Source organism: Ambystoma mexicanum, chromosome 1p (assembly GCF_040938575.1).
Source record: "Ambystoma mexicanum isolate Mex_15411 chromosome 1p, UKY_AmexF1_1, whole genome shotgun sequence".
In the NCBI taxonomy this organism is placed as follows: Eukaryota; Metazoa; Chordata; class Amphibia; order Caudata; family Ambystomatidae; genus Ambystoma; species Ambystoma mexicanum.
Genome location: NC_090921.1, coordinates 363,879,060 through 363,906,726, shown reverse-complemented (window position 1 = coordinate 363,906,726; position 27,667 = coordinate 363,879,060). Strand labels below are relative to the sequence as shown.

The 27,667-nt window shown below is 44.1% G+C and overlaps 1 protein-coding gene across 1 annotated transcript in view; it reads left to right on the top strand.

Annotated features, from left to right (window-relative positions):
• The first annotated feature begins 5,765 nt into the window (after positions 1-5,765).
• The window catches only part of ANO8 (anoctamin 8), a 525,215-nt gene continuing 503,313 nt past the window's right edge, over positions 5,766-27,667 (top strand). The window contains exon 1 of the mRNA XM_069648985.1: positions 5,766-5,944. Within this exon, the coding sequence (XP_069505086.1) occupies positions 5,887-5,944 (58 nt within the window). The 5' untranslated portion in view covers positions 5,766-5,886. The remainder of the gene's footprint in view (positions 5,945-27,667) is intronic.

The window sequence follows — 27,667 nt, the reverse complement described above, 5'->3', positions numbered from 1 at the left end:
CATGCAGCAAAGGATCGTCTTGGGCCACAAAGGGTACAGACCAGTCAGCGGCGCTACCACTCAGGTAGGATAGCACAAAAGCGACCCGTGATTGGTCATTCGGAAAGGCCCTCGGTCTACAAAGGAAGTGCAGGCAGCACTGGTTCATGTACGTTGCAAACCGCTTGGGTTCCCCCATAAATCGTTCTGGCGGGGCCAAGGGAACTGCCCCAGGAAGTGTTATCTGAACGGGATTGGCTGATGGTGCTGGCATTGAGGGCACACTTCCCGGCAATGGTGCATGCCCTGCTTGGGACTGGAGAAGTTGCCGCTTAAATCATCAGTGCGTTCTTTGGCTACTATCAGCTCTCTCCTCAGGGTGTTGGTCTCCTGCCTGGCTGCATGTACTTCGGAACGTAGCTGCCCCAACATGTGGGCTAACTGGTCGGTTTCTGACATTTCTATGTCCCCCAGGTGGAGTTTGATGTGAGGCTTTGTGTTCTGTAACACTCACCTGGTATCCACGGGGACGTCACTCAGCCTGTTCTGACCTCTTACGACCTCGAACCCTTCCCTGGAGTCTACTCGACGGGAGACTGGGCCTGAAACACAGGATTGGTAGAGTTTAACTCCCTATTGTCTCTGTGTGCTTGAACCCCTTCTTCCCCGGGGTCCAACTCTTCCCTTTAATCCACAGCTCACCTTGTTTTCTTGGAAAGTGTGCTCTCTGTCCTGCTTTCAGCGCAGGGGCGCGTTGATTGATGCAGGCTCGTTGCTGCCTAGTTACTTCACTGGCAAGAGTCCGACAGGTAAGTATAATGAGTCTTTTGAACAGTTCTCTAACTTCGTTCCTTTCCTTCCTTAGATGATGGCGACGTGCTGCTGAGATGAGTAGCGCTGAAGGTGAGTGAGAGCGAGATGCGCGATGCAACCCTTTCGTATTTGTATTGAACTGAGTTCTTTTTCTGTGTCTTTTAGGTGCCGCGACGTTTTCAGCGTGGATGGCGGTTATGAAGAAGAAATGCGGTGAGTACGCGCGGTATGCAGCACCTCTAGATGTTTCCACGCTAACCTGGAGTGTCTTTTCCCTCTTGCAGATGGATGAGAAGTTCCGGAGACATTGTTCCCCCAGAGCGGCTGGGATTCAGGTAAGCGTTTCAAGCTTGTACAGTCTTTAAAAGTAAGCGAAGATTTGCTGAATGCTTACTGATGCCTTTTTTCTGTTCTTTTCCCTTTTCCTTAGGAAGTGGCATGCCGGAATGGGAATGACACCGCTGAAGATGCCCGCAGAACAGAAGAAGTGATGAATGATGGGCAGAAGCGCCGCAAGGTAAGGCTGTTCCTAGCGGTGTTCTTGTTCTTGCAGGAGCTGAGCGCAGAAGAAAGATGCAGGCCTACTGGAGACCGATCCGAACACGGTGAGTGTCACGCTGCAGGTGCAGAAAACACAAAGCATGTTTCTCAGCCTGGGCGTGGCTTAAATAGTCTCTGGGTATCCCAGGTGTCTCTGGGATGAACCACACCCAAAAGACTAGACTGCACATGCAGTTCTGGGAACCGAAATATGTGGGGGCATCCATCTTGTCCCCATCAATGCATTACAAGTCCAATCCCCAATGTTATCCTATGGGAGTGAGTGCGTCTGGTGCCACAAGCGCCAAGTCTGACTCAAGTGGGTCTTTGGAGGGATGGAGAGGCCCTTGGGGGCCATGAAGGTGATCGTGGCCTGGCTCCAGCCTGACATCTTGGAGGACTGGGGACATGAGGGGCAGGAATCATGACACCTAAGTGCGGCCCCAACACCATCTGGACCAATCCTTTCTGTGGACCCGGCACTTTGCGTGGTGGAGCTTACCCTTCCTGTACTTGCTGCCTCACATGGACTGAGACTTTGGCGTGTGTAGGCGGTATTCCTTATAAGGCGTACGCGTTCTGTCAGGATAGTCGTTGGGACTAGAGACTTTCTTCCCCTTCTAGTTGTCCTCGTTCGGTCGGGACAGCTCCTGTGGTTGCTCCACTTGCACAAGTGCCTTCCTTGTTGTCCGTTGGAAACAGCTACTTGTTCTTTCATGGTAAGTCCAGTAACATTCCACTCAGACACAATAGATAAACGCCCTCATTGTTCTAGTGCCACTATTCATTGGTCTTTGGTTTATTTACATTAAAGATACTAGAGGTACCGTGTGGTCTTTATTATTGATTTCCTTTGGACCATTGAGTGGAAGTATTGCTACCTTGTATTTAGAGGTTAGTTGTTGTCCGTCAGAATTCCAAAGTTATTCTCTCTTTATTAGAGGTATTTATTGTTTCTTCTTGTATCCTAGCTTGACGGGTGTTCGCTGGTTCCATTCTTTTGAGGAATACATCCTCCTATTCTGCGCTCATTTCAGACAGGGGGTTCTATTGCTAGAAAGAATCAGTTGGGTACACTACGAGGTCAACAGAACGACGGATTCTGACAGGCTTCCTGGCATGTGGTGGATGTGAATGGAGTAAAAAGGCTTTTCGGGGGGAAAGCGTAAATGGCACAGATATCAAATGTGGAGAAAATATGCCAGACACTATTATGTATATCTGGAACCATTTGTAGAATTTTAGATAAATTGTTTCTCCTGAAAAATTGCAAAAAAAGTGCCAAAGGGCAAAACAGCATTGCACAGACTTGGCGTTAGAACCGGTATATTCCTTGTCAAATATAGGATCTGCCTATCTGACTTTTAAGAGGGTGACAATTGTAAATATAAGGTTTTTTGTTCCATAAATTATTTTGTTAAAAGTAACTGAGGTAAAACAAAGAAAGTCATAAAACACACACACTTAAAATGATGTCACTTCCCTTGAACCAATTCGCCTGCAGGGAGGTGGTGACATCCATAGCCTGACCTATCCCATCCAAGGGGTATGTTCAGAGTACTTCTGCCCACATTGTAAAAATTCTCTGATGTCATTCTGCCTATATAAGAGGGAGGCATAGGGAGTTTCAGGACATTCAAAATTCACCCTGCAAGATTCCAAGACTCCAGATCCCAGGCCAGAGGTAGCTGATCCAGAACCGCCTATCCTGATCCAGATCCAGGCCGAACCACCGTTCCAGATCCAGGCAGAATCATCCATCTAGATCCAGACAGAACCACCCATTTAGATCCGGGCAGAATCTCCTGTCCAGACCCACCTATCCAGTACCAGATTAATTCCTATAATTCAGGGAGTAAGGAGGAAAGGCTGCTGATCCCTTGGGGAGAGTCCAGCAACTAGACCCTCTGCCCAGCTGATACATCCCGCTGTCCATAAGTGACCAGGCTCTGGTTGCCCTGCTGTTCACATAAAGGAGAGCCCAGTCGCTGCCCAAATGACCAGATCCTTGTCCCGCTGTCCAGAGACCCGGCTGTCTGTCCAAATTACCCAACTCAAATGCATTTTGTAAGTATCACCCTCCCCAGTACCAAAAAACTGCTTACACCGCTCTGTTACATTGCATTCTGTCCAAATCCTATAGAAATCCTATGAGAACCCTAGTAATTTCCCAAATTGTCAGCATCCTCTGTTTATTCGATCCTTAGAAGAATCTGTTATTCTCCATGTGTTAGTGTAATTCTTTTCAAATAATTTCAAGCTATCTGTGTAAGTACTTAGTACCATTTTTGAAATAAAGTAATTAATTCCCATATAATGAGGAACGTGGCGCGAATTGGTTACAATTGCAAATTAATCTAATTGCGTGCAGTGTCTTGCTTTAATAATCTAGCCACTAAAATACAGCCTCAGTAGAACAAATCATTTTGTTAACAAAAACTTTCATTATAAAATCCGATTTTCCTTTCCTATAAAGAAACCCATACTGTCACCCCATAAGAGTCATCTCTTTCCTTCAGTATCTTATCTGTTATGTGCCTTTGTACCCCACGAGAAAAAACGCTTTCCGATGTAGACTGTTTAACTCATTTCCTTAGCTGTTTGCTTGTTTTAAATCTGTGAAAAATAAGAAAGTGCAATTCTGCCACGTGTGATTATTGCTGCATTGCTTTCCTTCCTAAAGTCGATTTTCTTACCTGTATCCATGTTGCTTTAGTTCCCTGCCCAGTAGCTTGTTAGCTTTCTTGCCTCTGTAGTACAGCCACACAAATTTCTCTCCTATCCATTCTACTGCACATGAAAACTGACCTCGAACTATCCAGTGAATTCCGAGTGCCATTTTGCTCATTTTTCAAGGGTTTTCATTTCATTTTGGCCTCCCATTCTGGGGTGGTAGATTGAAGTAAAAATCATTTTTTTCCCTTATTTGTGACTCCTTGCCACTCCTTTCCACCAACACAGAATTTAGTCAGCAGGTGTTTGGGGGAGTGTTTGAAGAGGAGAGTGCATAACAGTTGTGCCATCTATAAGTATGACAAAAAGTGATCTTACTTCCATCTCTATTTAAAACTTCTGTATCTGATGTTAGTAAGTTAAATTAAGTGTATTATAACATTTTGCTGAATCTTATCACCCCAATGGTGATTGCTGCCCTAGATTTGATTTGTTTGATTTTGCACTTGAATTTAAAAATAAATAAATCTTTTATTATTACACACCGGCCTGGTTCGTGGTCCATTGCAACACGGGGTGTTTTGTCAAGAGGGTGTGAGACGGGTTGCTTGCCTTCTCAAAGCAGAATCCAAAATTAATAAAATTAAAAGTGTTTTTATTGTGAGCCAGATCCCTTGCCAGTGGAAAGAGTCCTGGTCTGGAGTGTGCCGTGTCTTTAAATCCGTTACACTGCTCATGCAGCAAATTGGCCAATCGGCTTGAATCACAATTCTTTCCCAAAGAGAGGACCTGCAAACAATCCTTCTCTTGTCATGCACCCACCTTCTGGAACTCGATCCCGCAGTTCGCTCGGAAGGCCCTCAGAATGCTCCAATTTCACAAATCTCTCAAAACCTAGCTTTTTCAACACCACCTGACCAAGGACTAATTCCATGGATGCACATACCGACGCACAGACCTCAACTGTTATAAGATGCCACTCAAATGCTGCCACCCCTCACTCTATACAGCACTCCGCTGCTCTCGAGCGAAGTCCATACATGCCAACATTCAGATGCACCCAGGAGGGAGATTTCGACAGGGAAATCGGGAGACACATATTTCCACATAGGAATGCATTGGGGTTACATTTATTTTAGATGGGAGACCGTGAAAAATAGCAATATTTTTCACTTAAATATTGGCAGTCTCCCGCCTAAATTGGGAGGTTTGGCATGTATGTAGGTCTGCATTTTAAATAATAGATTTAAAAAATAAATGCCCTCCACCAGTTAACACTGGACTGCTAGAGACTCCAATGAGGGATATATGTATTTTTATTAATATACCTGCATGTTTAATCATTTTAAAACCTGTGATGTGTTTTGATTGTCTGGTTTATTTAGCGTGATAGGTACCATAAATGACCAATCAAAAAGCAGCTTGCAACTCATGAGGCGCATGATTGGTAATTAGGCTCATGGGTGCATTAATGAGGATGTTTGGCATTTTCGTGCACGTAATGCTAGTTGCCCGCCCGCTCCATTCTTACTCATATGCAGTCACAGTGAAGAAGAACCATGAAACCAATTTTCCGAGCGCGTGTGATGTCCCATGACCGTTGATTGATTTACGAAGATAGTGAGAGTGAACCACACAATCGGCTCTTTCTGCATAGAGTATAATGTGTGTTCTGCGCCCACCCTTCGCCTATACCTGTTTTCTTCCCTCCCGCGCAGCGGTTATGCCGAAGAGCCACAGAGCTGCAGCTGTCAGAGGGTGCTATAGTGTGTATGTGGAGCCCTCCCGACCCGCACACTGCCTTTGTCCCTCCTCTCCGAGCCAGGCTGCACAGGGCGGAGCGGCGTGTCCCTCCCCGGAGCTCGGGAGAGCAGCCGCAGCATGCCCGGGAAAGCTGAGCCCGGGGACCCCCGGGGTGAACCGGAGGCTGGGGTGCTGGGTGAGTTTGGGATGCTTGGTTCCGGGGTAGCAACGGAGGAGCGTGGGACATGGTGGGGTTGGGTGTGTAAAAAGCAGACGGACTATTGAGAGCAACAATACATACCTGGTACCCGAAGAGGGGGATATGACAGCCGAGGATAGGATGTGCTTGGGTTGGTGCGCGGGGCAGAACAGATGACGAGCAGTGAGTGCATTGGATACGGGGGCTGTACTATGGGGGTAATTAAAGGGCATTTAGAGATAACCCCGGTTCAGGGTGATGTAGTGGGCTTTAGAAGGGGTCAACACAAGGGTTCTGTTTTATGTGGGGACGAGGGTGGTGGCATTGCACGGGGTCGGGGATGGATGGGTGAATGCACTCACATGTTAATCCAAGGGTACTGTACTGAGATCCCTGCAGGTGCCCCGTGGGCAATGTATGTGCTTCGGGGGGGAATGTGGGCGGTGGGGGAGGGAGGGTCTAGGTTAAATAGAGGGGCAAGGTGGACAATATCGTTTGCTAGTGGAACCCATCTGTGTCAATGGAGGTTGTCTGGTGCTGGGTCGAGAAAGGACGTCTGGGGGAAATGCACAAGGACTGCGGAGTTTGGGGAGGGGAGGAGGGGTGCGTATGATATGGTGACTTGAGACAAATTCAGCCGGGACAATGCAGTGGACGAGGAGTCCATGCGTGGCCCCTGGTCGACAGGTAGAGGGTGGGAGGTAATTCAAAGGGTTAGTGTCCATGCCACGCGCCTGTGGATCCATGCAGGTACCCTGTGGCATGGGGGAGGTGGCCCCAACGCGTGGTGGCTCGGGGACACGTGAAGGGTGCCTGGGATCTCATGCAGGGTTTTTGGGGATGGAGGGGTATCGGGAGAGGGTGCGGGGCTAGGGGGTGTCCCCCTAAGGGCCTTGCAAGGCATCTTGAGAGCCAGTGGCGGGGCAGTTTGGAAATGCCAGGAGTCTTGGGGGCAATACAGGGTGATCTGAATCAGCGCAAGGGCCCGAGCATGTAAAGCCAGTGTCAGGGCAATGTAATGCAGGGGACAGCACACATGTGCTGGGGCAATGCAGAGGGACTGTGCATTATGGGAGTTATATGGCCGGTGCGGGGTTTCTGAGGCCACTTCTAGAGGGCAATGTATTGTGGGCTGCTTGGCAATGCAGATGCCTGGGGATGGCACAGCAAAGGCATAGCGCATGAGACCTTGGACAGTTGTTGTGTGACGCGAGCTTGGGTTGCGACGGTTACTCGCCTCGTGGGGTTGTGCAGGCCTTGTATAATTTTTTTGGGGGGGGGGTGGCGGGGGGTTGAAAAGCAGGTACTGCATTGATGTGTTCAGCACTTTGCGTGCATTCTGAGGGTGGAGGCTGGTATATCTCTTCCCTGCTATTGCAACCCGGAACGCCTAATGATTTAAATTCTATGCAGCAGTCTGCGTTTTTGTGTGTGTTGCGCTCGTGCGTCCTGATCGCACGTGCCCCCAGCCTGCAGCTATTCCACTTCATGACGGTACATCCGGAGGCCGGCGTGCACGCCGGGAACCTGGGGCATTCACCCCAGCCCGGTGGGCTCTGGCAGAGCAGGCGGGTGCTCGATTTTTGGAGCCACCTGCTTCGGGCAACATTTCTAGATGACCTTTTAGACCAGAGCCCCTCTATTTATCGCCACGCGTTACCATATTCACCCAATAAATGTCCTAACATACGTTTGTGGGAGGGTGCGCACTGCTCTTGAGTCTTGAATGTAAAAAAAGCTAATGCAGTTGGGTCTGCGGGGACGTGTGCGACTTTCACGCGCTGGATGAAGTCACCGTGACCTGATTAATGCCCGCGAGAAATAAGCTGCCGGCGGAAGAGCACTTTTGGGCCCCGTTGTAAACCCTTGCGCAGGGCTCTGGGACGGGGCCCAGGGGAGGCTGCTGCTGGTGTCTGGCGCGATTTTTGTCGTGAGGTGATGCGGTGCCTCTGACCTCAATGGGTCCATTCAAGGTTAGCTCCGTGCAAACGCCGACCCTGTAGCGTTAAAACGTCTGAACTCGAGAGTGTTTTTTGGAGGAATTTATTTCTGAAGGTTTTTTTTTCATCCTTTAATGCACATTCACAAAGATCTGTGGTTACCTTAGGGTATAACTTCTGAAGTGTGGCGAGCTCGGAGCTTGCCAAAGTGCGCAGTCCAGGGATGTGTGGTGCCCGTTTGCTGCTATGCAGCTTTCTAGCTGCTCGGTTTGTGCGGCGGGCTTATGTTCTGTCATGTGAAGAATGAAAATTAGTTATAGTGTGTGTGTGTGTGAGAGAGAGAGAGAGAGAGCTCATTTTCTTCAAACAAGAGTCTGTACCACCCCGAACAAACAAAAGAATGTAACCAGGCCGACTGGTTCTTTGCACCTTTTCGCTTTCTGACAGAAAAACCTGTTCTCTCCATCAGTGTTGTTGTATGTCTTTTGTATGGGACACACCGAACGCACAAATATGTTCCCTCAACAGAGGAAAATCTCTTTTAGACGTTAACTAAAATGCATTAACTGAGGGTAATTTCAGATCAGAGAAGTAATTTTTTCGGACAAACTTGCGAGAGGGACAATCTGTTGTGAACATGGTGACTTGCAGGGATTGAGAAATGTTACCATCTTCAGGTTCTACCACAGAAATATAAACCCAATGTGACGTAGTTTCAGATTCTAACCTCCCTGCGCCAGTGACGTTGGAAGGTAAAGCTATCTTTCAGTAGCAGTTGTACAGACCTTATCTGACATGTGGTGCTCCTAGCGTGCTTAGTGCATCCCCGCATCCCTGCAGGCTCTAAGAGGTAATTTAGGTGTATGGCTGTCTTGAGAGATGGGGCGAGTTCTATAAAGGAGAACAGCATGAGTGGAATGCACCTAGAGTTCATATGCTACAAGCCAGCAGTGAGAGTCTTCGTGATACTCTCTGTGCTCATGTATATTCAATGACGTTTGCAGGCTTGCAATCCGATGTGAGGATATCGGGTACCTGCGGAAATGCTGATCATGTTGACCTTCGGTACGTGGTGAGGCTACATGTGGTGGCACTTGGTGCGTGGTGAGGCTAGATGTGGTGGGGGCAGTTATGATTGAAAGGAAACTAAAGGGAACTGTTGGGTATGGAAGATATGCATTGCATTCACTATGTCCCGGTTGGATTCACTGAAGGAAACGAAACCCATATATATATTATCTAATAAAGAAAAATATCCTTACGCTCAAATAGTACCCGAGGAGTATCTTTTTTTTAATTGTTTCTTAATATGATAGGATATGTTATTTATAACGCGCTTAATACCCAGAGGTTTCTAAGCTCGGACCCGAGGATCGAACCGGTGTTGCACTGTGTTGTCTTGCTTCCAAGGCGAGCACGTTGCCCCTGAGCAATCCTCCCGAGACAATAGACATATAGGTCAAACTCGTGGGTGCCCATGACCTACTTGAATACTCAAAAGCTTCTTCTGTGAGGAATACTTCCATCGTTATCTACTAAAGTGCGTGCTGCTTGATGTATCGACAGTAGTCTACACCGGGGACCATACACCTCTCTAAAATTGTCTATCCACCTGCCTCTGCAGGGTTTGAAATTGAGATTTGATGAGCGGGAGCTAATACCAGCTCTTGGGTGTCATGCATCCCCATGTAGGCAGGAGCCCCTGCAGGGGAACCAGGAGCTACCAGAAATGCTCCTTTAACCCATTGTCCATTTTGTATAAATAGCATACTCGCTCTTAAATCCGAAAACAGCTGTAGTACGCTTTTTTGTGGTTTTTGGGATCTATTCCTGGTATTTGGAGCGCTTGCACTGATCACAGATATCATGGAATATTGTAGATTGTACTATAGCTGTTTTCGGATTTAAGAGCGAGTTTGCTATGTAAATATATTACACCAGTAACTCGGACAAAGTGACACAGTGCAATTGGAAATGATTGCTTCGTACGGAACCGAATTGATTGAAAGAGACAGAAAAATATTTTTCATAGGACAAATTAGTCCCTCAGGTAACAGAAGCTTGCAAGTCAGCAATTGGCCTTGAGAATGACCAGGTGGTCGAAACACGTGTCGGCTGTACATTACCCGGAATAAACTTGGCTATTTTAGCCTAACTTGAGTTTTTCAGTACATCGTATACACTTATCGAATGTGCCTTGCAGAAACCAGTTCAATATACAACAATTAGCCTTAATATTTGTATCCAGAGTGCGAGTATTCATCCCAATTCTTATTTTATTCGCTTATTATATTTAAAACCCCAGTGGGAGGGCTTATAGCTTTGAGCCCCTCGCTGCAGGACCAGAACTTCTAATGTTCTTAAAATACTGAGTGGTCACTAGCGTGCAGTAACTGTATCAAAACCACTACTTTCAAATCCCATATCTCTTTATCATGTAGCACAGAAAAGGATGTGCCGCTGTTTTTAAACAAACTTCCCTGCCTGAGTCGGGACCATGAACATGTGCTTACCCTGGCTTCCCATGAGAAAAGGCGTAAATACATACAGTATACCCATCAGGGGGGCTTTAGTCCGAGCCGGCAGCAATATCTAATAAAGTGGCGACTGCCTGCCCTAATCTTTTTTGTTATGTATTTGTGTTCTGGTATCCTGCCTTTCCATCAGGGGTGTTGCTAGGTCTGGAAAAGACCCAGGGCTATGCTAATGTTGGAACTGTCGGGACTGCGGGCTAGCTGTAGTCTTTTGGTTGTAGCTCCTGATATTCAATCCGGGGCTACAACCAAAAGACCAGGGGCAATAGCCCCCTTAGCCCACCCCTAGCAACGCCTCTGCTCTCCATGCCAATCGAGGTGCTTGGCAGGGAATCCCGTTGAACACTTTTGTCGGCTGTGTGGACAACACATTGAAACAGTACTCCATATCTTGTTACTTTGATCCCTGTTAGGAGCTTGTTACGCTAAAACTTAGGTGAATTTTGTCACACGTGAATCTGATCAATTTTGGAGTATGATTTTTGCAGCGGGTTCATATGTGGCGGTGGCCGCTGTGTATCATGTATGGCTTAGGACCATTGTACTATTAGACCATAAAGTTCTTTCATTTGATACCCGAGCTTCCTTTGGCGCTCCAAATTAGTGTCATATGAGATTTATTTTTTTTAAAAAGTATTTGAATTGTAATGTGTTGTGATATAGTCTTTTTTTTTAAAATTAAGCCATGTATTCAATACTTTTAATCTGAGAATTTTAATTAACACAATATAGCAAGAAATTACTAATTCAGACACGATGTGTGAAACAAAGTAGATTTACTTGGTCAAATTTTGAATCACTTGTAATTTTATATGTATTCTCTTATCTTGTTCGATTTTTTTATTTGTAATTTTTTTTTTTTAAATAAAAGAAAACATTATCGTACGGTTTGTTTTTTTCCTGATAATGTACTATGTTGGTCTGATAAGTGTAAATGATTGACATTCAACCATATGCACTTAAATAAATCATCAAAACTCGATAACCTATTCTGTTGAATTACATACAACCTATCCGAAGGCATGCCAATCCTGCCTCTCCCCAACTGACCAGTTTTGCCACAGATGTTCAAGGAGCCGACATCTCCCATCAGCACATCTCTCCTTACCTATTTAACTTCTTGCTCTCCCTAGGAATCTTTCCTGCCTGCTTCAAGCCAGCAACTGTACACCATTCTTAATGAAGCCCGAAGCTGACACCAACTATCGGCCTGTAGCTCCCCTATTCCTATTCCAAAATCATCAAATGCCTCCACTTTTAATAGGAACACCTCCTACCTGTTCCCAGTTGGCCTTCAACTTAATCATCCCTCATTGACACATCTAACTTTGTGACCTGTGCTCACCGCTGTAACCTATCCTTTATCTTAATTCTATAGGACCTTTTAGCTGCCTTTGGTAAGGTGGATCACTCTTCTCTTCTTGGTCCATTTACTGACTTTAGAATTTAGGACATGGCCCTTGTCTGGGTTTCCTCAGACCATACTAACTAGTTCGTCTTAGTCTCTTGGAACTCTGCCACATGGTCCACCATCCCTTCCCGAGGTGTCCACAAAGTCTAAGTCATGTCACCCTCTATACCTCCTCTCCTAGACTACTGATCTTCTCCTTCCGGTTGTCTTTCTACCTCTTTGACACCCAGATCTTCTTCCCTACCTTAACTCCAAACCCCTCTCCCTGCTTATCTGCCTTTCTCTTTTTGACCTATCACTGAATGGCACTTAATTGCCATATGCTTAACTCCTCCAGGATAGAATGAATCTAACCTTCTGCCTCCACTACCCCATCTCCTATGTTCAACCATCTAATTTTAATGCAAATTACTGCACCTCAAGGCACGCAAACGTGGTGCCCTTTTTATAATGACCTTAAGCTTCACCCCTTTATTGCTCCTGTCTCAATTGGGGCCAAGATTAACCCTCTCAATATCAGGAGAAATCATCCACTTCTTATACTTCTAACTCTACCAAACCCTTGTACAGTACTCAACTGCCTGAACCACTGTGCAAGATTTTTATTTACGCCCCCTTCTACTCCTTCGCCCAACTTTACAAAGCACTCAGCTTTGTCACACTGACCCTCTATAGTCTTCCCATTTTCTTCTCCCCTCCGGGCACCGCCTTCAGGCTGCATGGCTTTCTGCGAAAAACGGGGCCCTCTTTAAACTTCTATTGCTTGTTTTCTAACCTGTGCATGAGCTTGTCCCACATACTTGGCTAACACTAGCTCCTGCTTCTCTCTGCACCCTCTGCTCTAGTGTACTCTTTAGTCTCGTCTTTACCCGATCACCCTGTGCTTTATTTAGCTTCAGCTCCTTTTGTTTCTCTCTACTTGCCCCGCGCCACTGAAGCTCCCTTCCTCTTTGTTTTAAAACCCCCGCTACTACTAGCCACTAGTTAAGATCTGCACTAATGCTTCACCTCCTTAACCACGAAGGACCACCCTCCACTCAGGGCCGGCCTAAGGGGCCGCAGTGCCCAGGGCGAATTGGCACCCCCCCTTCCCCTGCGCGCCCCTGGTCAAAAGCGGGCGGGGCCAGGAAGTGCCACTTTTAAAAAAAATGATGATTATTTTTTTATTAAACCTCGCTCCGACGAGGAGGTAATGATTTGCATAGGGCACATCAGCACCCTTTTGTTATTAGATGAGCTCTGCCGCTTTCTGCCACTATGCCAGCTCGGGGGAACCCTTGAAAGACTTCCCCCGAGCTGGCTTGGCGGGGGCTAATGGTGCTCTGGGGGGCGTGGCGCCCCAGGCGGTCGCCCGGCCCGCCCCCCCCAAGGCCGGGCCTGCCTCCACTTATGCCCACATTGCTTCGCACCCCTACAACTTCTATCAGAGCATCCAAATAGTTATGAACATCAAACTTCACAAAACACACATTAATTTTACTTTCTATCAGCTCACCAAGTTTTGGATTTCTGTCATTTATAGAACTGTCGCAATCCCATGTTTATCTCTAGCTCACATTACACACATTGCATGATGTCGATCTTATTTAATATGAGTCCCGGATGAGCCTAATGGGACACACAATTCTCTTTTTCAACAAGGGAATCGAGTTCCATGTTATTCCAGGGCAATACATTAATATAGATGTCTTCAGTATCACATTTCAGAAAACCCAGGAAGTTTTGATTCTCTAAAATCACATGACATGGACATCTGCTTGGCTCCATGTTATTCTAGCTCAGCGATTGAGGCTATTAGGCCTGTTTTGAAGCTGAGGCACATTTTATTGGGATTGTAAAAGTAGTCTGAAAGGTCAAGCCAGTATTTCCTTTTCTGACCCCTTCCATGTATTTGATCTCAAATTGTATTTCTTAGCATTTTGCTGAAACAGACCTGCATTCTTGGTATGCATCGCCCCAAAGGTCTCTGGGGTAAAAGATCCAGACGCACTGTCCAGCAGTTCAATGGGGTGCTGCAAAAGCAAATTAAAATCACATTTGCAAGCTGAAAGCAGTGTCTTTTTAAATGAAATGATGTGTTTTACATGTCATACATTTTATTTTTAACATTGCATTTGGGCCTTCTTTCCATGTGCACATATATTTCCTTAATCTAACGGTTGAAAAGACATGAGTGTTTACTCCGAATTGTCCACACATGAGCCACAGTTTAACATGGAATGCGGGTGTCCATTTTAAAATCAAGTAGGCCTTTCCATTTAAATGTCAGTTTGTGTGTTGGAAAGTAAGTGTTTTTGTTTGTGTTAAATTAAATATGTCACTTGGCTTTGCATTTAGATATGTCACTATTCATTTTTTATTTTCCAAATGCACAGAATGTCAGTCTCATGAATCTTGATGCTGTTTTTTATTATTTGGTTACTTTATATAATCAACCTTTCAAATATAATACATAAAAATTCACAATCAATAATTTAAATTACATTATCACATACTAGCAATGCATATGCATATGTTCATTATATAAATCCATAAATCCATATCGTTACTTCCTCATTAAAATTCCTACCAAACTCATTTTTCAAATTAAAGCTTTAGAAATATTGTATCCAAGTACTGAACTATTGCAATTTTAACAGCCGGTTTTGAGCTGGAAAATATACACTTCCATATTTCATTTGCATCCATTGGACAATATTAAATTCTTAAAAATGTTTTCCCGCTGGCAATTTAGCTTAGGTCAGGTCACTATCCAATGTTCAAGTGTTTCTCTTTGCAATCTATCTAGGCAAAAACGACAATAGTTATGCTCCTTAGGGATTTGCTTTCGTCTCGCCATCACATCCTGAGTAGGCCATAGATTCAACCTAAGCCGTAGATATTGTTTACGTATATATGGAGATGGACATTTGACCAAATAATCGTCCATCATCTGATATATTTTTTGTGACCAAATAACTGATCATCAAAATCTTTATAAAGCAAACAACTACTGCGATTAGTAATCCAGTCATGTTGGTAGATTTTTATTTTGGAGCGTGCCGGATTTTATAAAAGTAGCTCCAAATTAACCGACGCATCTGCTAATTCATTAAACGTATATTTACACCAGCTTTTCGAAAATGTATGGTTTCTGGTGAGTAATTGTTGTGCCATTACTCCCAAAAGATTAGATGTAGTGAGTCCCATAAGCAACTTTCTTAACAAGGCCACCATTTTCCACACTATTTGTGAAAATAGTGACAACAATCCTAATTCAAACCATATTATGGGTATGGGAGTGTAATTTGGTAGTCCAAGAGTTTGTTTCCAGAAACTGACTGGATTCTAATTTATCCCACCAATTGCAATATTTTGGAATTATGGCTTCTGAACCATAGGTTAAAATGGGAATCACTTTTTGCTGATAAAACAATACAATATGAACATTTTCCATATTTCCGTATGGGTAGTTTGGCTTGTGAAATTAGAAAATGTAATTTACATTTCAACTCTTGTTCGTATACCTCGCTGGACATGGTATCAGATATGGTAACTCCTAGATACTTATACTGTGGGACTTTTAAGAGTTCTACATTTTGCAATTTTCATTTCAAAGACCTCTGTTTGGCTCTGCCATTAGGCTTGCAAATCACTATTTGTGTATGTTAATTACCAAATAATTTGTTTCACATAGAGATCACGTTGATTCACCAATTTTTGTAGGACAACAGGTGTCTGAGACAGGAGAACAATATCGTCTGCATATAATAAATAGCAGACATTCTGTAGGCCTAACTTTGGAGGATCACTAAGGACCTGTTCGAATGATGTTTCCATGTCAAATATAAACATGTTGAATATGGTGGATGCCAGGATACAGCCCTGTTTAAGACCACGCTGAGTGGGGAACGCTGTAGAAAGATGTCCTGCAAGAGTCAATCTATCTTGCATAGATGTGTTAGTATGCAGTAACATGATCAAAGCAGGCAAAGAGTTTGGACAATTATAGGCAGACAATTTTTTATAGTGTAATAAGCGATCAATGGAGTCAAAAGCAACTCGGAAATCTACAAATGCTAAATACAGCAATTGATTCCGAGAAGCATATTCTGATCTGATCATATTCAGCGTGATTATATTTGGAATTGTGCCCAGACCAGCCACAACGCCTGATTGGAATGGATCTCTAAGATTAACTCATAGAGTCCACTCATTGATTTCTCTCAGCAAAAATCTCAAAGATTTTCCTAGGAGCATCCAATAGAGCTATCGGCCTATAGCTACTTGGAGACTGCGGATCACCCTTTTTATAAATTGGATCCATGATAGAATGTTTCCACGTCGGGGGTAATGACTGAGTGTTATTTATAGATGTACATATATTAAAGAATATATTTGCCCACAATTCAGAGTGCCTTTTTAAAGTTTGATTAGATAGTCCATCAGGGCCACATGCCCTAGAATGGCTAGCCTTTTTTATATAATATTGTATATCTTCCAAATCAAACGTAATAAAAAACCTTTTGGATGTTTCGAGACTTTCAAGGCTTTTGGCTCCATCTGGAACAGAATAAAGTTCTGAAAAATTATTAATCCAGTTTTGTTCCGTAACTCCATTTGCTTGGGCTATCACTTGCGAACTGTGTAAAACTTGATTGAGAATAGTCCAGGTTTTAGCAATGTTTTTGGTCTGCAACACACTTAACGTTTTCACTGCATCCCTTTGCTATAACTCGGCTCGTCTGGACTGCAACCAGTTCATATATTTAGTCCTAATATTTGCTAATAAAATTGCTCTGATAGATATTTGTTTTAATGCTTCACGTTTTTGTAGTCTATACAGAGATTTTCTCCTTCTCACGTCATGATTATAAACATGTAACTTAGGATGTTGGTTTGTATAGTTCGATAACTTTGAAGAGTCACTATGGAAAAGTTGCATCATGTCACTGTACACAATATCATATGAGCTATCCCCTACTCTTTTTTTTTTTATTTTATTTTTTTAAATTCTGTAGTCAAGTATTTATTGAAGTGACCTAGCGACTCTTCAGACCATCATAGCCTATTATGCCCTGAATTCAAAGTGAGGAAACCTTGTTGATGAAAACTTTTGCTAGAGATATTATTACTATTTATAGACCATTTTGTTGTAAACTTATCATGATCACTTGCATTAGTTTCCACAATACAAAATTCTGATATTCTATGAAAAAGAGCATCATTAGCATACATATAGTCTATTGTGGTAACACTCGAACCCCTACTCCAAGTAGGATGGGGGAATATCCAATTGAAATGCTCCATTAACCCTGTGCATACTATGTGATTGTGTAAAATGGGCCCACTTTGCCCGTCTATTCTCACCAGTTATCGTTTTACTATTGACACAATCTAAATTAAGGTCTCCTGCAATAAATACAAGGGGGACCATTGCATCAAGAGTAATTTCATTTAAGAGTCATTATTTCATTTAGATCTTTCAAAAAACAACTATCAGATAGTCCCACCGGGTTTCAGTACACATTAATCACAGCACATGTGGTTGTTTGAATATGGACCTTTACCAATTGCATATACATATGTGGTGTTGCCCATTCCTCAGATTTTATTCCTGGGTCCGATCTAATGGCAATTAACAGGCCTGATCTAGGCCTCCCTAAGCTACTTTTTTTAGCAGGGTTCAGAAAGATGTCCTAATTATCCCAAATAGGAAAAGAAGTGAGCCACGTCTCTTGCAACATAAGTATGTCAAAATTGTCTAAGGAATTTTCGTTATTATTTAACATGTGGTTAAATCCCCTAGAATTCCAGCTAAGCACAGAGATGTCACAATCATTTGGCATTATATCTAGTTAATTTTTAGCTGCCGCACAACTACAACGGCACTCCATATGCTCTTGTGAGAGTGTGCCTTGTTGTGCAAAGGAGATGCTATCTCTTTCCTTACTCAGCTGTTCTAAATTAGCACTGCCACTTGCATTTAACTGGATCTGCTCTACCGTGATCTCAAAACCCATTGAGTATAGATGATTTTTCACCGACCATATTGTATTTTGTATAACTTGCGCAATGCTGTTTGTTTTTCTCAGTCAAAATCTGCCTTTTCCCATTTTACATGAAGTCAGCATATGCAGCAACACATGCCTTTTGGAATCCATTGGGCACATTCAGTAGTATTAAGTTCTAAGTCACTTTTCTTCACGTAGGTGCCTTCCCATTTTGGTAATGTTGAGTGAGGCCCACATTCACTAGGCCTCATTTTGGAAAGTAAGTGTACCAGTGGGCCATCAGCCAGCTTTAATCTCGCAGTAGTGGCCTTGCTTTGCTTCTCTGTTAATATAATTCTGGGGCTGAATTTAAACCCCACAATACATATGTGGTACGTAACAAAGCAGAGTTGTTACATTTCAACTTCGACTTGGCCACTGTAAATATTGCACCAATAGGTTCTTCAGAGACCACTATGTGTAACATTTCTCTTTTTGTTGTCCCTCCATTACCGGAGGATTCTCCCGATAATGCAAAAACGCGTGAAAATCAAAAACGATTCCCTGCCCTCACAGGCACTTTCCAAATGCCCACTCCATTTTCCATGGCTCCCCTCACTCCCCTCGGCTTCTTTTCCCCTCCCTAGCCCTCTGTCATTACTGTCTTTCAGTCTTTGGTTCTTGCGATGCATTTTCGTCTCTGAGCGCGTCTTCTGTTGTAGCAGAAGGAATCTCCCGAGATGCCTCTGATATTCCCAAAACATTTGAACTTTAACTGGCTTCCAAGACCACACGCGCAACTCTCCAATTTCCCATGGTATCCTCTTTCTGCCTCCCCACCTCTAGCCGAATGCAATTTCATCCCTTTTCCTCCTCCAAATACCTTTTTGAGCATTTTTCGTTTTCACATTCCACAGGTATTATTGCGGTAATCGCTTGCATTGAGCAACAAAAATGAATGGCAGATTTTCATTTATGAACAGTCTCTGTGCTGCCAAGCACCATGGGAGATATAGCTATTATTTGGGACCTCCTTCCCCGTCGAATATTTTGAAAACTCCTGGACGGAATAACCCCAAACCTGTCCTGGAAACTAAGTCAACGCTTCGATACCAAGTTGTTGCTTATTTGGTCCATATCCGCCCAGCAGTTATTGTGCTTCGGCTTTACCAAATTTGAACATTTTCTCTATGGGAAAATAAATGGGAATAGGCCGCAAACAGCATTTATTCTGGCTTTCTTAAGAACATTTTCATTTTTTAAACTAATTCTTAAAAAATGGCTCATCTGGGTGCGGGGGTTGTATTGAACTTTTTTGTTTGAAAAATATATGCCATATCCACCTTGTAAGTGTGAGGAGTCAGGAATGAACTCAGACACAAATCAGCCATGATTGTTGTTAAAGACTTTTATTTAAAATAAAAGGGGTCGAGAGGATGCCGGACACTGTCCTAAGAGGAATTTCCCTACCTAAACCAAAAACGAAGGATTCGTCTGTGTCAGAATGTCCAAACATAAACTGTCTTGTGTCCAAAGTTCTATTCTGACCCTCACACTAAACAATAACTGTAAGGTGAAAGGGAAAATGTCTTTAACATTGGCTTGATTCTTCTTTACTCCTTGAGGTGTTATACACAACAGTTCTTTAGATTCTCTCCTGGCCAATTATAAGATCTATTCACAAATCGGTCTGATTTTTATAATCTTGGTTTTTCTTCTGGGAGACCTATCTCTGTTCTGGTGAGTTTATTCCTTCTCTCTCGTTCAACACAAATTGCTTGGTATACTCCCCTGCCAGGACTTTTGATGCACACAATTGATTTTGCCCGGTGTACTCTCCTGTTAGGACTTCTGATTCATACACTTGAAATTGACTGGTATACTCTCCTGCCATGGCTTCCTGTATTTGCCTGGTATATTTTCCTACCAGGGCTTCTTGTTCAGACATCTGAAATAGATTTTTTTTCTAATAGTTTGTATCAAGTCTGTTTGGCTTAATGTCTCTTTGTACCTTGATCAACCAGAGTTTGCCCCATATGCGTTCTCATACCATCATGTTTATAACGTGTATCTGCCTTTCTTGTATACTTCTGGTCTTCACCACTTTCGTTCTATGGTTTATTCCATTCACAGTTCCCACTGAAGGAAGGGTTTTCCACCTTTTTGTCTTTGGGTTCCCAATTCTTTAATGTTCTCTGACGGCGTGTAGTAATCATTCTTGCCCACTCCCTATGCTGGGAAGAGGGAAACTTGTCTGCCTCCCCCTGCTCCTTCTTAGTTGTTCGTATGGGTCCATACCTCTTTCAAGGGTCCCGCATGTTCCTGGGTTTTCCAGGGATGGCAGTCTCTCCATGGAGCTTCTGCCTGTGGTTTGGCATCCTCACTGAGGCAGTCTTATGCTGGTTTCAGCCTTCAGTCTTTCTCCCGTTCTGGCAGCATCTCTCTCGGAGCAGCTAGTCCCACCAACCATCTGCGGCCTCCACTGCAGTCAGGTACCAGCTATTATCTGGTTCTCCTTTGTTTCACTGGGTTAATACCTCCAATGTCGGGTCTCCTGGAATCCAGCATTTCTCACTGCCCAAGCCTTCTCAGTTTCTAGGGCTACTTTGCCGTTCGGGAGATCGGGTGGGCGGCGTACCTCCAGAAAGCCATACGTTCCTCTTCGGATGCTTTTTCAGAGTCCAATTTCTCTGGCCCTCTGAGTGGTCCAGCCTCGGCAGACCTGTTGGGAACAACCTCTGGGGGAAATAAGCGTCCTAACTGGGTAGTCCAGTTCTCTCCGTCTGCAAACTTGTAGCCCTTCCAGTATCTCACTCTTCCAGGAGTCCGTCTTTTCTTTTGAGTAAAATGAAACCACTTCCAGCAATTAGACCGCAGCAGCTGCTTACCAGCCTTCGTAATCTGTATTACTTCACTCCTTCCTTGTGTCAATTCCTGATCTGTTATACCTTTTATAAGGGGAGGCGGTTGTTGGAACTTCCTTGAAATAGTTATTCCCTGTCTCTTCCTCTTATCAGTACTCGTAGTCCTCAAACAAGTCAACAGAATTTTCGGATTTCCTATGACTCACGGCTATCACCTTAACTGTAGGGTGGCGATAGATTTATCAAGGTATTTAAGAACATTACCAAGGCAAATGGAAAATAAATGGATCTTTACTTTACTTTACTTTGCTGCGCAGTACAAATGCAATAAAGTAATGAACCCGTGGGCATGATGGCGCGGACGAGACTAGACAACAAGAAACATATACGCGCAGAAAGAGCAGGGGGAGAGAACCGAGGATTCAACTGGGCTTTATTCAAAGAGCCATGTTTTTAACTTTCTTTTGAAAGCCTCGAGGGGCGATTCCAGGCAATAGGGGCTGCTGTGGCAAATGCACCCCTTTCCACTTTCAAAGATTTGCTTTTAGGAATTAAGAGCATATTAGTATCCTGAGACCTGAGAACACTTAAGCAGAATGAGTTTGTTGATGTAACGGGGCATAATGCCCAGAAGGCTCTTGAATGTTAGGAGCATAAGGCGATACTGGATTCTAGCCTCTACATGTAGCCAGTGTAGACCTCTTCTTGCTGGTGTAACATGGTCCCGCCTGGATAGGCCTGTGACCACCCTCACAGCACCATTTTGGATAACTTGCAGTCAATGAATCTCCCTTTTGCTGATACCAGTCAGCAGACTGCAGCAGTAATCCATTTTTGTGCCTACTATGGCTCTCGCCAGTGTTTCGGCGTTGGCCTGAGAAATCATAGGTCTGAGGTGAGTATAGAGTTTAAGGTAGTAGGCTGCCCAAGATACAACACTTCCCACATGAGCATTCATAGAGAGGTATTGATCAAGAATCACCCCTAGCGACGTAACTTTTTTAAGTGTGTCTAGTTTTACTTCGCCCAGCTGAATTTTGCTATACCTGGGGTCAAGTTTTAAAATCCGATTAGGGGATCCCACAACCATGAGCTCTGTTTTAGTTCTGTTAAGCGCCAGTCCATTTTGTAATTCTCGATGCAGGTGTAGACTTTGTTTATACGATCTTCATCTTGTGTGTGGTCTCCCGTGAGGGGAATGATACATTGGGTATCATCTGCGAAATTAGTGAACCCGATATTTTCATGCATCAACATAGAGAAGAAGGGGACGGTAAAGATATTATAAAAACAGGGCGAAAGACCTGCTCCTTGTGGGACTCCATACTGAATCGGGATTGTATCTGCTTAAGCTAGGTCTGAGCATACACAACTGACCCTGTTTTTGAGAAAAGAAGCCACCCACCGAGAGGCTTTGGTGGAAAAAGCTGGCACTTCTTCGAGCCTGGTGACCAACAACGTGTGGTCAACCAGGTCGAACGCGGCTGAAAGGTCCAGCAGCATGAGCATGGTGGATACTCCCTTGTCTATGTTGGAAAGCAGCCTGGATTTTAGTTCCAGGAGGGCCGTTTCAGTGCTATGACCCGCTCTGAAGCCTGATTGCCGACAGTTAAGAATTGGGTAGCTTTCTATATGTTTAGCTATTTGTATATAGGCAACTCGGTCTAGAATCTTCATCAAGAAGGCCGAGTTGGTAATAGGCCTATAGTTCAAGGGGCCATCTTTGGCGAGGCCTGGTTTTTTGAGCAATGGAGTGACCCAGGAGCATTTCAGTTCGTCTGGTACGGCACTCTCTTTAAAGGAGGCATTAACAAATTGCAGGATGGCTTCCAGCAAAAAAGGGGGACATGCTTTAATTATAATGGCTGAGAAGGGATCACCCCTGCAACTAATTGTTTTCAGGTGTTTGACCAACTCCGTCAGCTCTTCCAGCGTGATTGCTGAGAAGGAGAATTCAGGAATAACTGGGCTTCTAATGTGCTCCTGAGGTTCTGGGGTGTTACCTTAATTTCGGGCATTTGCCTTTTTTAGGCTGATATTGGCTTTGATTCCCTGTAGTTTTGAGGCATGGCATCCTGGATAGCCTGGCACCATTTTTTGTCTTTTATGACTTCATTGACCTCGAGGGCAGGCGTCGATTCCTGCTCCTTGAGAATTTTAAACAATTCCTTGGCCTCTGATCGTGCTTCCGTAATCCTATTGTTAAAGAAATTCTTCTTTACATCTAGGATGGCCACTTTATACAATCTCGCTGCCTCTTTGTAGGCCACACGAAAGTCATCAGAATAATTAATTTTCCATTTAAAATACAATTTACGCATAGCCACTTTTAGAGTGCGTAGCGCTGGGGTAAACCAGGATTTATCAGGGGTGACAAGCTTGTGTTTTTTCACTTTCTCCGGGGCTAGACAGTTGGTAATGTCATCGAGGGTTTCCATGAGTATGGTGGAGAGTTCCTGGGATGTTTCTGGGAGTAAATCGTTATTCAGATGTTTAACTAGTGGGGAGATGTGTTCCAAAGAGAGCAATTATGGAGTTACGTCCCTTTGTCTAGGCTCTTAAAATAAGCCTGGACAGGCAATATGAAAATGTGCATCCTACGTCAGGGAACAGGGCATGCCACGTTTCTGGGACTTCACTCAAGAAGACACACCCACACCCATCATGAGATGGAGCACTCCTTATTCCCAGTGGGACCCATCTCTTCTCCATATCTTGTTTTACATTAAGCTCCCTCATGTACCACCCAGGCCTCCAGCTGATAAGCTGTAAAGTTCCTATTGCCCAACCTTTGCTTCTCACGCATATCGCACAGTATAGCAGTATACTATATTAGTTGTTTCCTTTCTTTTTATTTAGTTATCCCAAAAACTGGAGAATAGTAACTGTTTGTGTCGCCTCACAGGAATCAAATGTTGGCTCTGCAATAAATGTAATGTGGTGAAAGTCACCCCTCTACTTAATTTGAGGTGTCAAAACGTTTGAAGATCAAAAGTCTTTTTAAAGGCATCTTACATGCGCCCTTCATGCAGTCAATTGATTGCATTTAATCCCGTGACTCACTTCAATAAAGGTTGTGCAAGTCCCTTACGGTCTCTAGTGGGAAACTTCTCTGCCTATCATAAGAAGACCTTGGAGTCCTGCCTGGAATAGATACTCCAATCCTCCAAAGATTTAAATATGTACCTAACGAGGAATAGGTGATGGACTTGGTGTCTTTCCTCTGGCACCCTGTGCTGCTGGAAGAAATAAATTAGAATCTTACACTGAAGCACTTTTAGCTCAGTGAGTCCTTCAAGATCACGCAGAAGATGAAGATCACCCCGACTTTTCTAATTCAGACTGCAGGGATTTAGGAGCACAAAGAGCAACATATGTGAAATCCAATAAATGTCAATACACCTGAAATGTTGCACACAGGGGGCTGATTTATGGGTCTAGTGCATACAAAAAAAATCAGTAATGGAAAGCTTAATAAAAGGCTTTAATTTTAGTTTGTAGTAAGACTCCCAAATCTCAATATTCATACAAAGCCCTCTTTTGCAGTCCAGTATTATAGGGGTGACATACAGTCGGCTTCGTGTCCGAGATACTTTATGAGCTCGGTCATCTGCTCTGATCTACCTCTCTTGAACTGATGCTTTGTCTTGATCTAAATAGTTGAGAAGCCTTACAAAGTCTGCATTCCTCTTTAGAAGTCGCCTCACATTCTATGGCCCTCAATCACCCCAAGAGCAAAACATAGAACTAGTCCTCTGCACCTGCGCCCCTCTAACCTGACTAGACCCCACACACCTGGACTGGTCCGACTGCCTTGCTTTCCTATGACATCTCGCTGAAACAACTCCTCCTCCAAAGGGCAACTAAAGCGGTATCCAATAAAAACGAATTAAAGTCCTTCCTCTGAATTCTTGTCACATGTCAAGCCACCCTCACCAATAATAGTAAAATTCACTAACTTGCAGAAAACTTTGGCGCACAGTCCAGACCGAAGGAGATGTTGGTGCTCTCAATGCCACATGCACCCAATACAAATGTAAGATTACTAAGGGCACATGCCTCTTGGACCTGAACACGAGAGTACAGTGTGAAATTGAAAGCCCCACGCTGTGAGTATCTGGCAACACCCTGTAGTTTTCCTATTTCTTTTCCTCTTCCTGATTTATCAATGTTCTACTCTGATCATGCAAACTCTGGTCTCCACAGATGTCACGGAGTGTCAGTTTTAATGTACAGCCAAGAATCGCCAGGCATCTACGGAGCATGGTTACCTAAAAGTCTCCCATTTCCCAGGCAAGAACCCTGGGGATGATTCCTTTAGCCACTCACCTGCCCCCAAAAACGTGAGGTAGCACCAATGCCCATACATTGTTTTCTTCAAAGAAGGCATGAGAAGGTGCCAACATGTCGGGTCTTCACCTGGAAGTCAGGCGTAATCACATATGGAGTTCTTTCCGCGTCTAGCTTCCCTGGATCTTTTCACATATATGTCCATCATTTCCGGAAGCTGTTGTGTGTTTGGCCCACAAAGTTCTCAATGGCTTGTACCCAAGTAAATGCATGTGTGTAATTAGGGCTGGGAAGGCTGACGCAGCACCAGTCTCTCCATGATTACTGCAGGCTATGCATCAACTACATTGAGCATCACAGGAGCACGCCTCAAAATGTGCACACTCCGCTAGGCACCGGCTGGTGATAATGGACTCTTGGTGAGTAAGAAATAGTGTGCAGCATTGTGAGGGGGAGGACAGGTCAGGGGCAATGCGTTTGTCTTGGAAGAAAGACAACCAAGCGCAACACAGGTCACTGGTATTAAGCCCGTTTGTAAAAGAACAATTATAATTACCTGGAGAACTTAGGTGGCGAGTGACTTGTTATGCCTGGCTAGTAGCTTGTAAATTGAAATGTTTAGCCCCTGACAGCTGATCAACCAGGAACTCTGGACAACTACCTTCTATTGTGGGGCTGCCTGAGTGCCCAATTTCCTGCCATAGCCTAGGGCCAGGCCCACTGACTTTCTGTAGCACACATCACCCTGTGTTTGCAAACCAAAGAAGTGGCAGTGCACTGAAAGCAACAACCTGCTGCCATGAGCAATGGCTGGTCACCACAACTTAACCTGAGTCGGTGTCTGGCCTAGTAGAGGCTGATACTCCTCAAGGGAGAATGAAAAGCCAATCCATGTTGTAGCCCTGTACCAGGTCAGCAACAACAACCCCAATGTTCATTGTTAACATCTGGCGATTCCTGCGCCTGAAAGAATTAGCTACTCTTCTCCCCCACCTCCCACCCCACCCAACGCACTCAATCACCTTTGAGCGTTCAGGGGGGGCAACTCTGGATTGCAACCAGATGCTCTTGTTAGGCATAGACCAACATAAAGCACTAGAAGGGCACTAGTAGGAGTTCTCTGGACTTGTTCTGGGGAGTGACCCTCCTTGTTGTGTCCACATGCCCCGGTTTGAGAACTCCACTTAAAGTATCCAATGTTCCATGTGGTAAAGCACCAGTACATTGCAGCCTCCAACCTCAGATATGCCTGTAAACCTTTGCATCTACACAGAGGCTATCCAGCTGCTGCCACTTCAGCTCTAGAAGAATCTGGAATCACTGTCTCTGCTGGGTTGAGAGATTCACTGTTGCTTTATTCTACAAACTGTATGCCCACTGCAGCTGCAAATGAAAATGCCACTAAAGGAACTGTAGATGAGCATCAGAAAAAATGCAATGCTCCAAACGCCAAACATTACTAGTTTCAGCATTGGCGTGGTCTCCTTCTTCTGGTATCCACCAACTCCAAGCTTCCTGCCCCAGAAATCCCCAAAGCGTACCAAGAGGTTTGTGTATACAAGAAAACAATCTCTCTGCCAAAAGAAAGCAATTACTGTGTTTAATAATATTAACTTTGTGCTTTCCCATTTTTGTTATCGACCCTTTTTTGGGGTCTGTATTTTCTATTGTACAAGTAAAAAGTTAATGCTTTTCTAAAAATAGTTTTGACTGTAAAAACAATGTTCTGCTTCATCAGGTGTGATCTCACACATCCCTCATTTACAATTTTAATTACTTACCGCCAGCTACTAAAGGTGAGCAAGCAAGTGGCAGAGCTTCAGATAGCCTTTGCAGGCTTAGTAACCAGGCACTGAACCAGAGGTAGCTCCTAGCAGTAGTACTTTACGACTGCTGTGCACTCGCTTCCAGTACCAGGGTTGACAGAAAAGTTTAAGTCCCATGCTAACAGTGAGCAACACTTTCTATGAGACAATTGTCTGCTATGACCATGCACTGTACCTCCACGTTCCCCAGATTCAGTACATACTTCCGCTGATGTTTCATTTCTACTCTGTTGATAATACCAACACCGACTGACACATCAGCCTCAAGAACAATCCAGTTGAATGTCCCCCAATAATTTTGGATTACCTTGTAACATCATCCAGTCACTGAAAGCCACAACTAACGGGGACATCAGTCGGTCCTGTATCAAGACCTGCTCTCCCAAAGCCCTCAGCAGTGACTTAAACATGGTCAATTTGCAGCTCACCGCATGGACATCTTCCTCCTCATTGAAAACTGCTGCAATTATTTTTCTTCTGAAGAAAGCCAAACGGCGTAGACAAGTTCTCAAACTGCCTCTCCTCACCCATCTGCCATTCTGAGCAAAATACTTGCAAGAACCATAAAAACACAATTTGTGTGGTTTAATGACAGCCCCGGGATCCGATGAACCGAAAGGCCATGCTCGGCCAAAATGTGGAGAAATATCTTTTTATCATGGAAAAGGCACATTGTGAGCTGATAGGCAAAAACTTAGCTTTAATTTTCAAATGTCACATTAAAAATTCTGTGTGCAAATAAAGAGGACACTTATTCAAGAGGACTTTCAATGTCTTGTCATAACTCGTGAGGCCTATTTTTCACCACTGTCAACCTTGCTGACAAATGATGCCTTGAAAATGTGGGCATTCTACAGTTTGGATGGAAAGGATTTGTTTTACA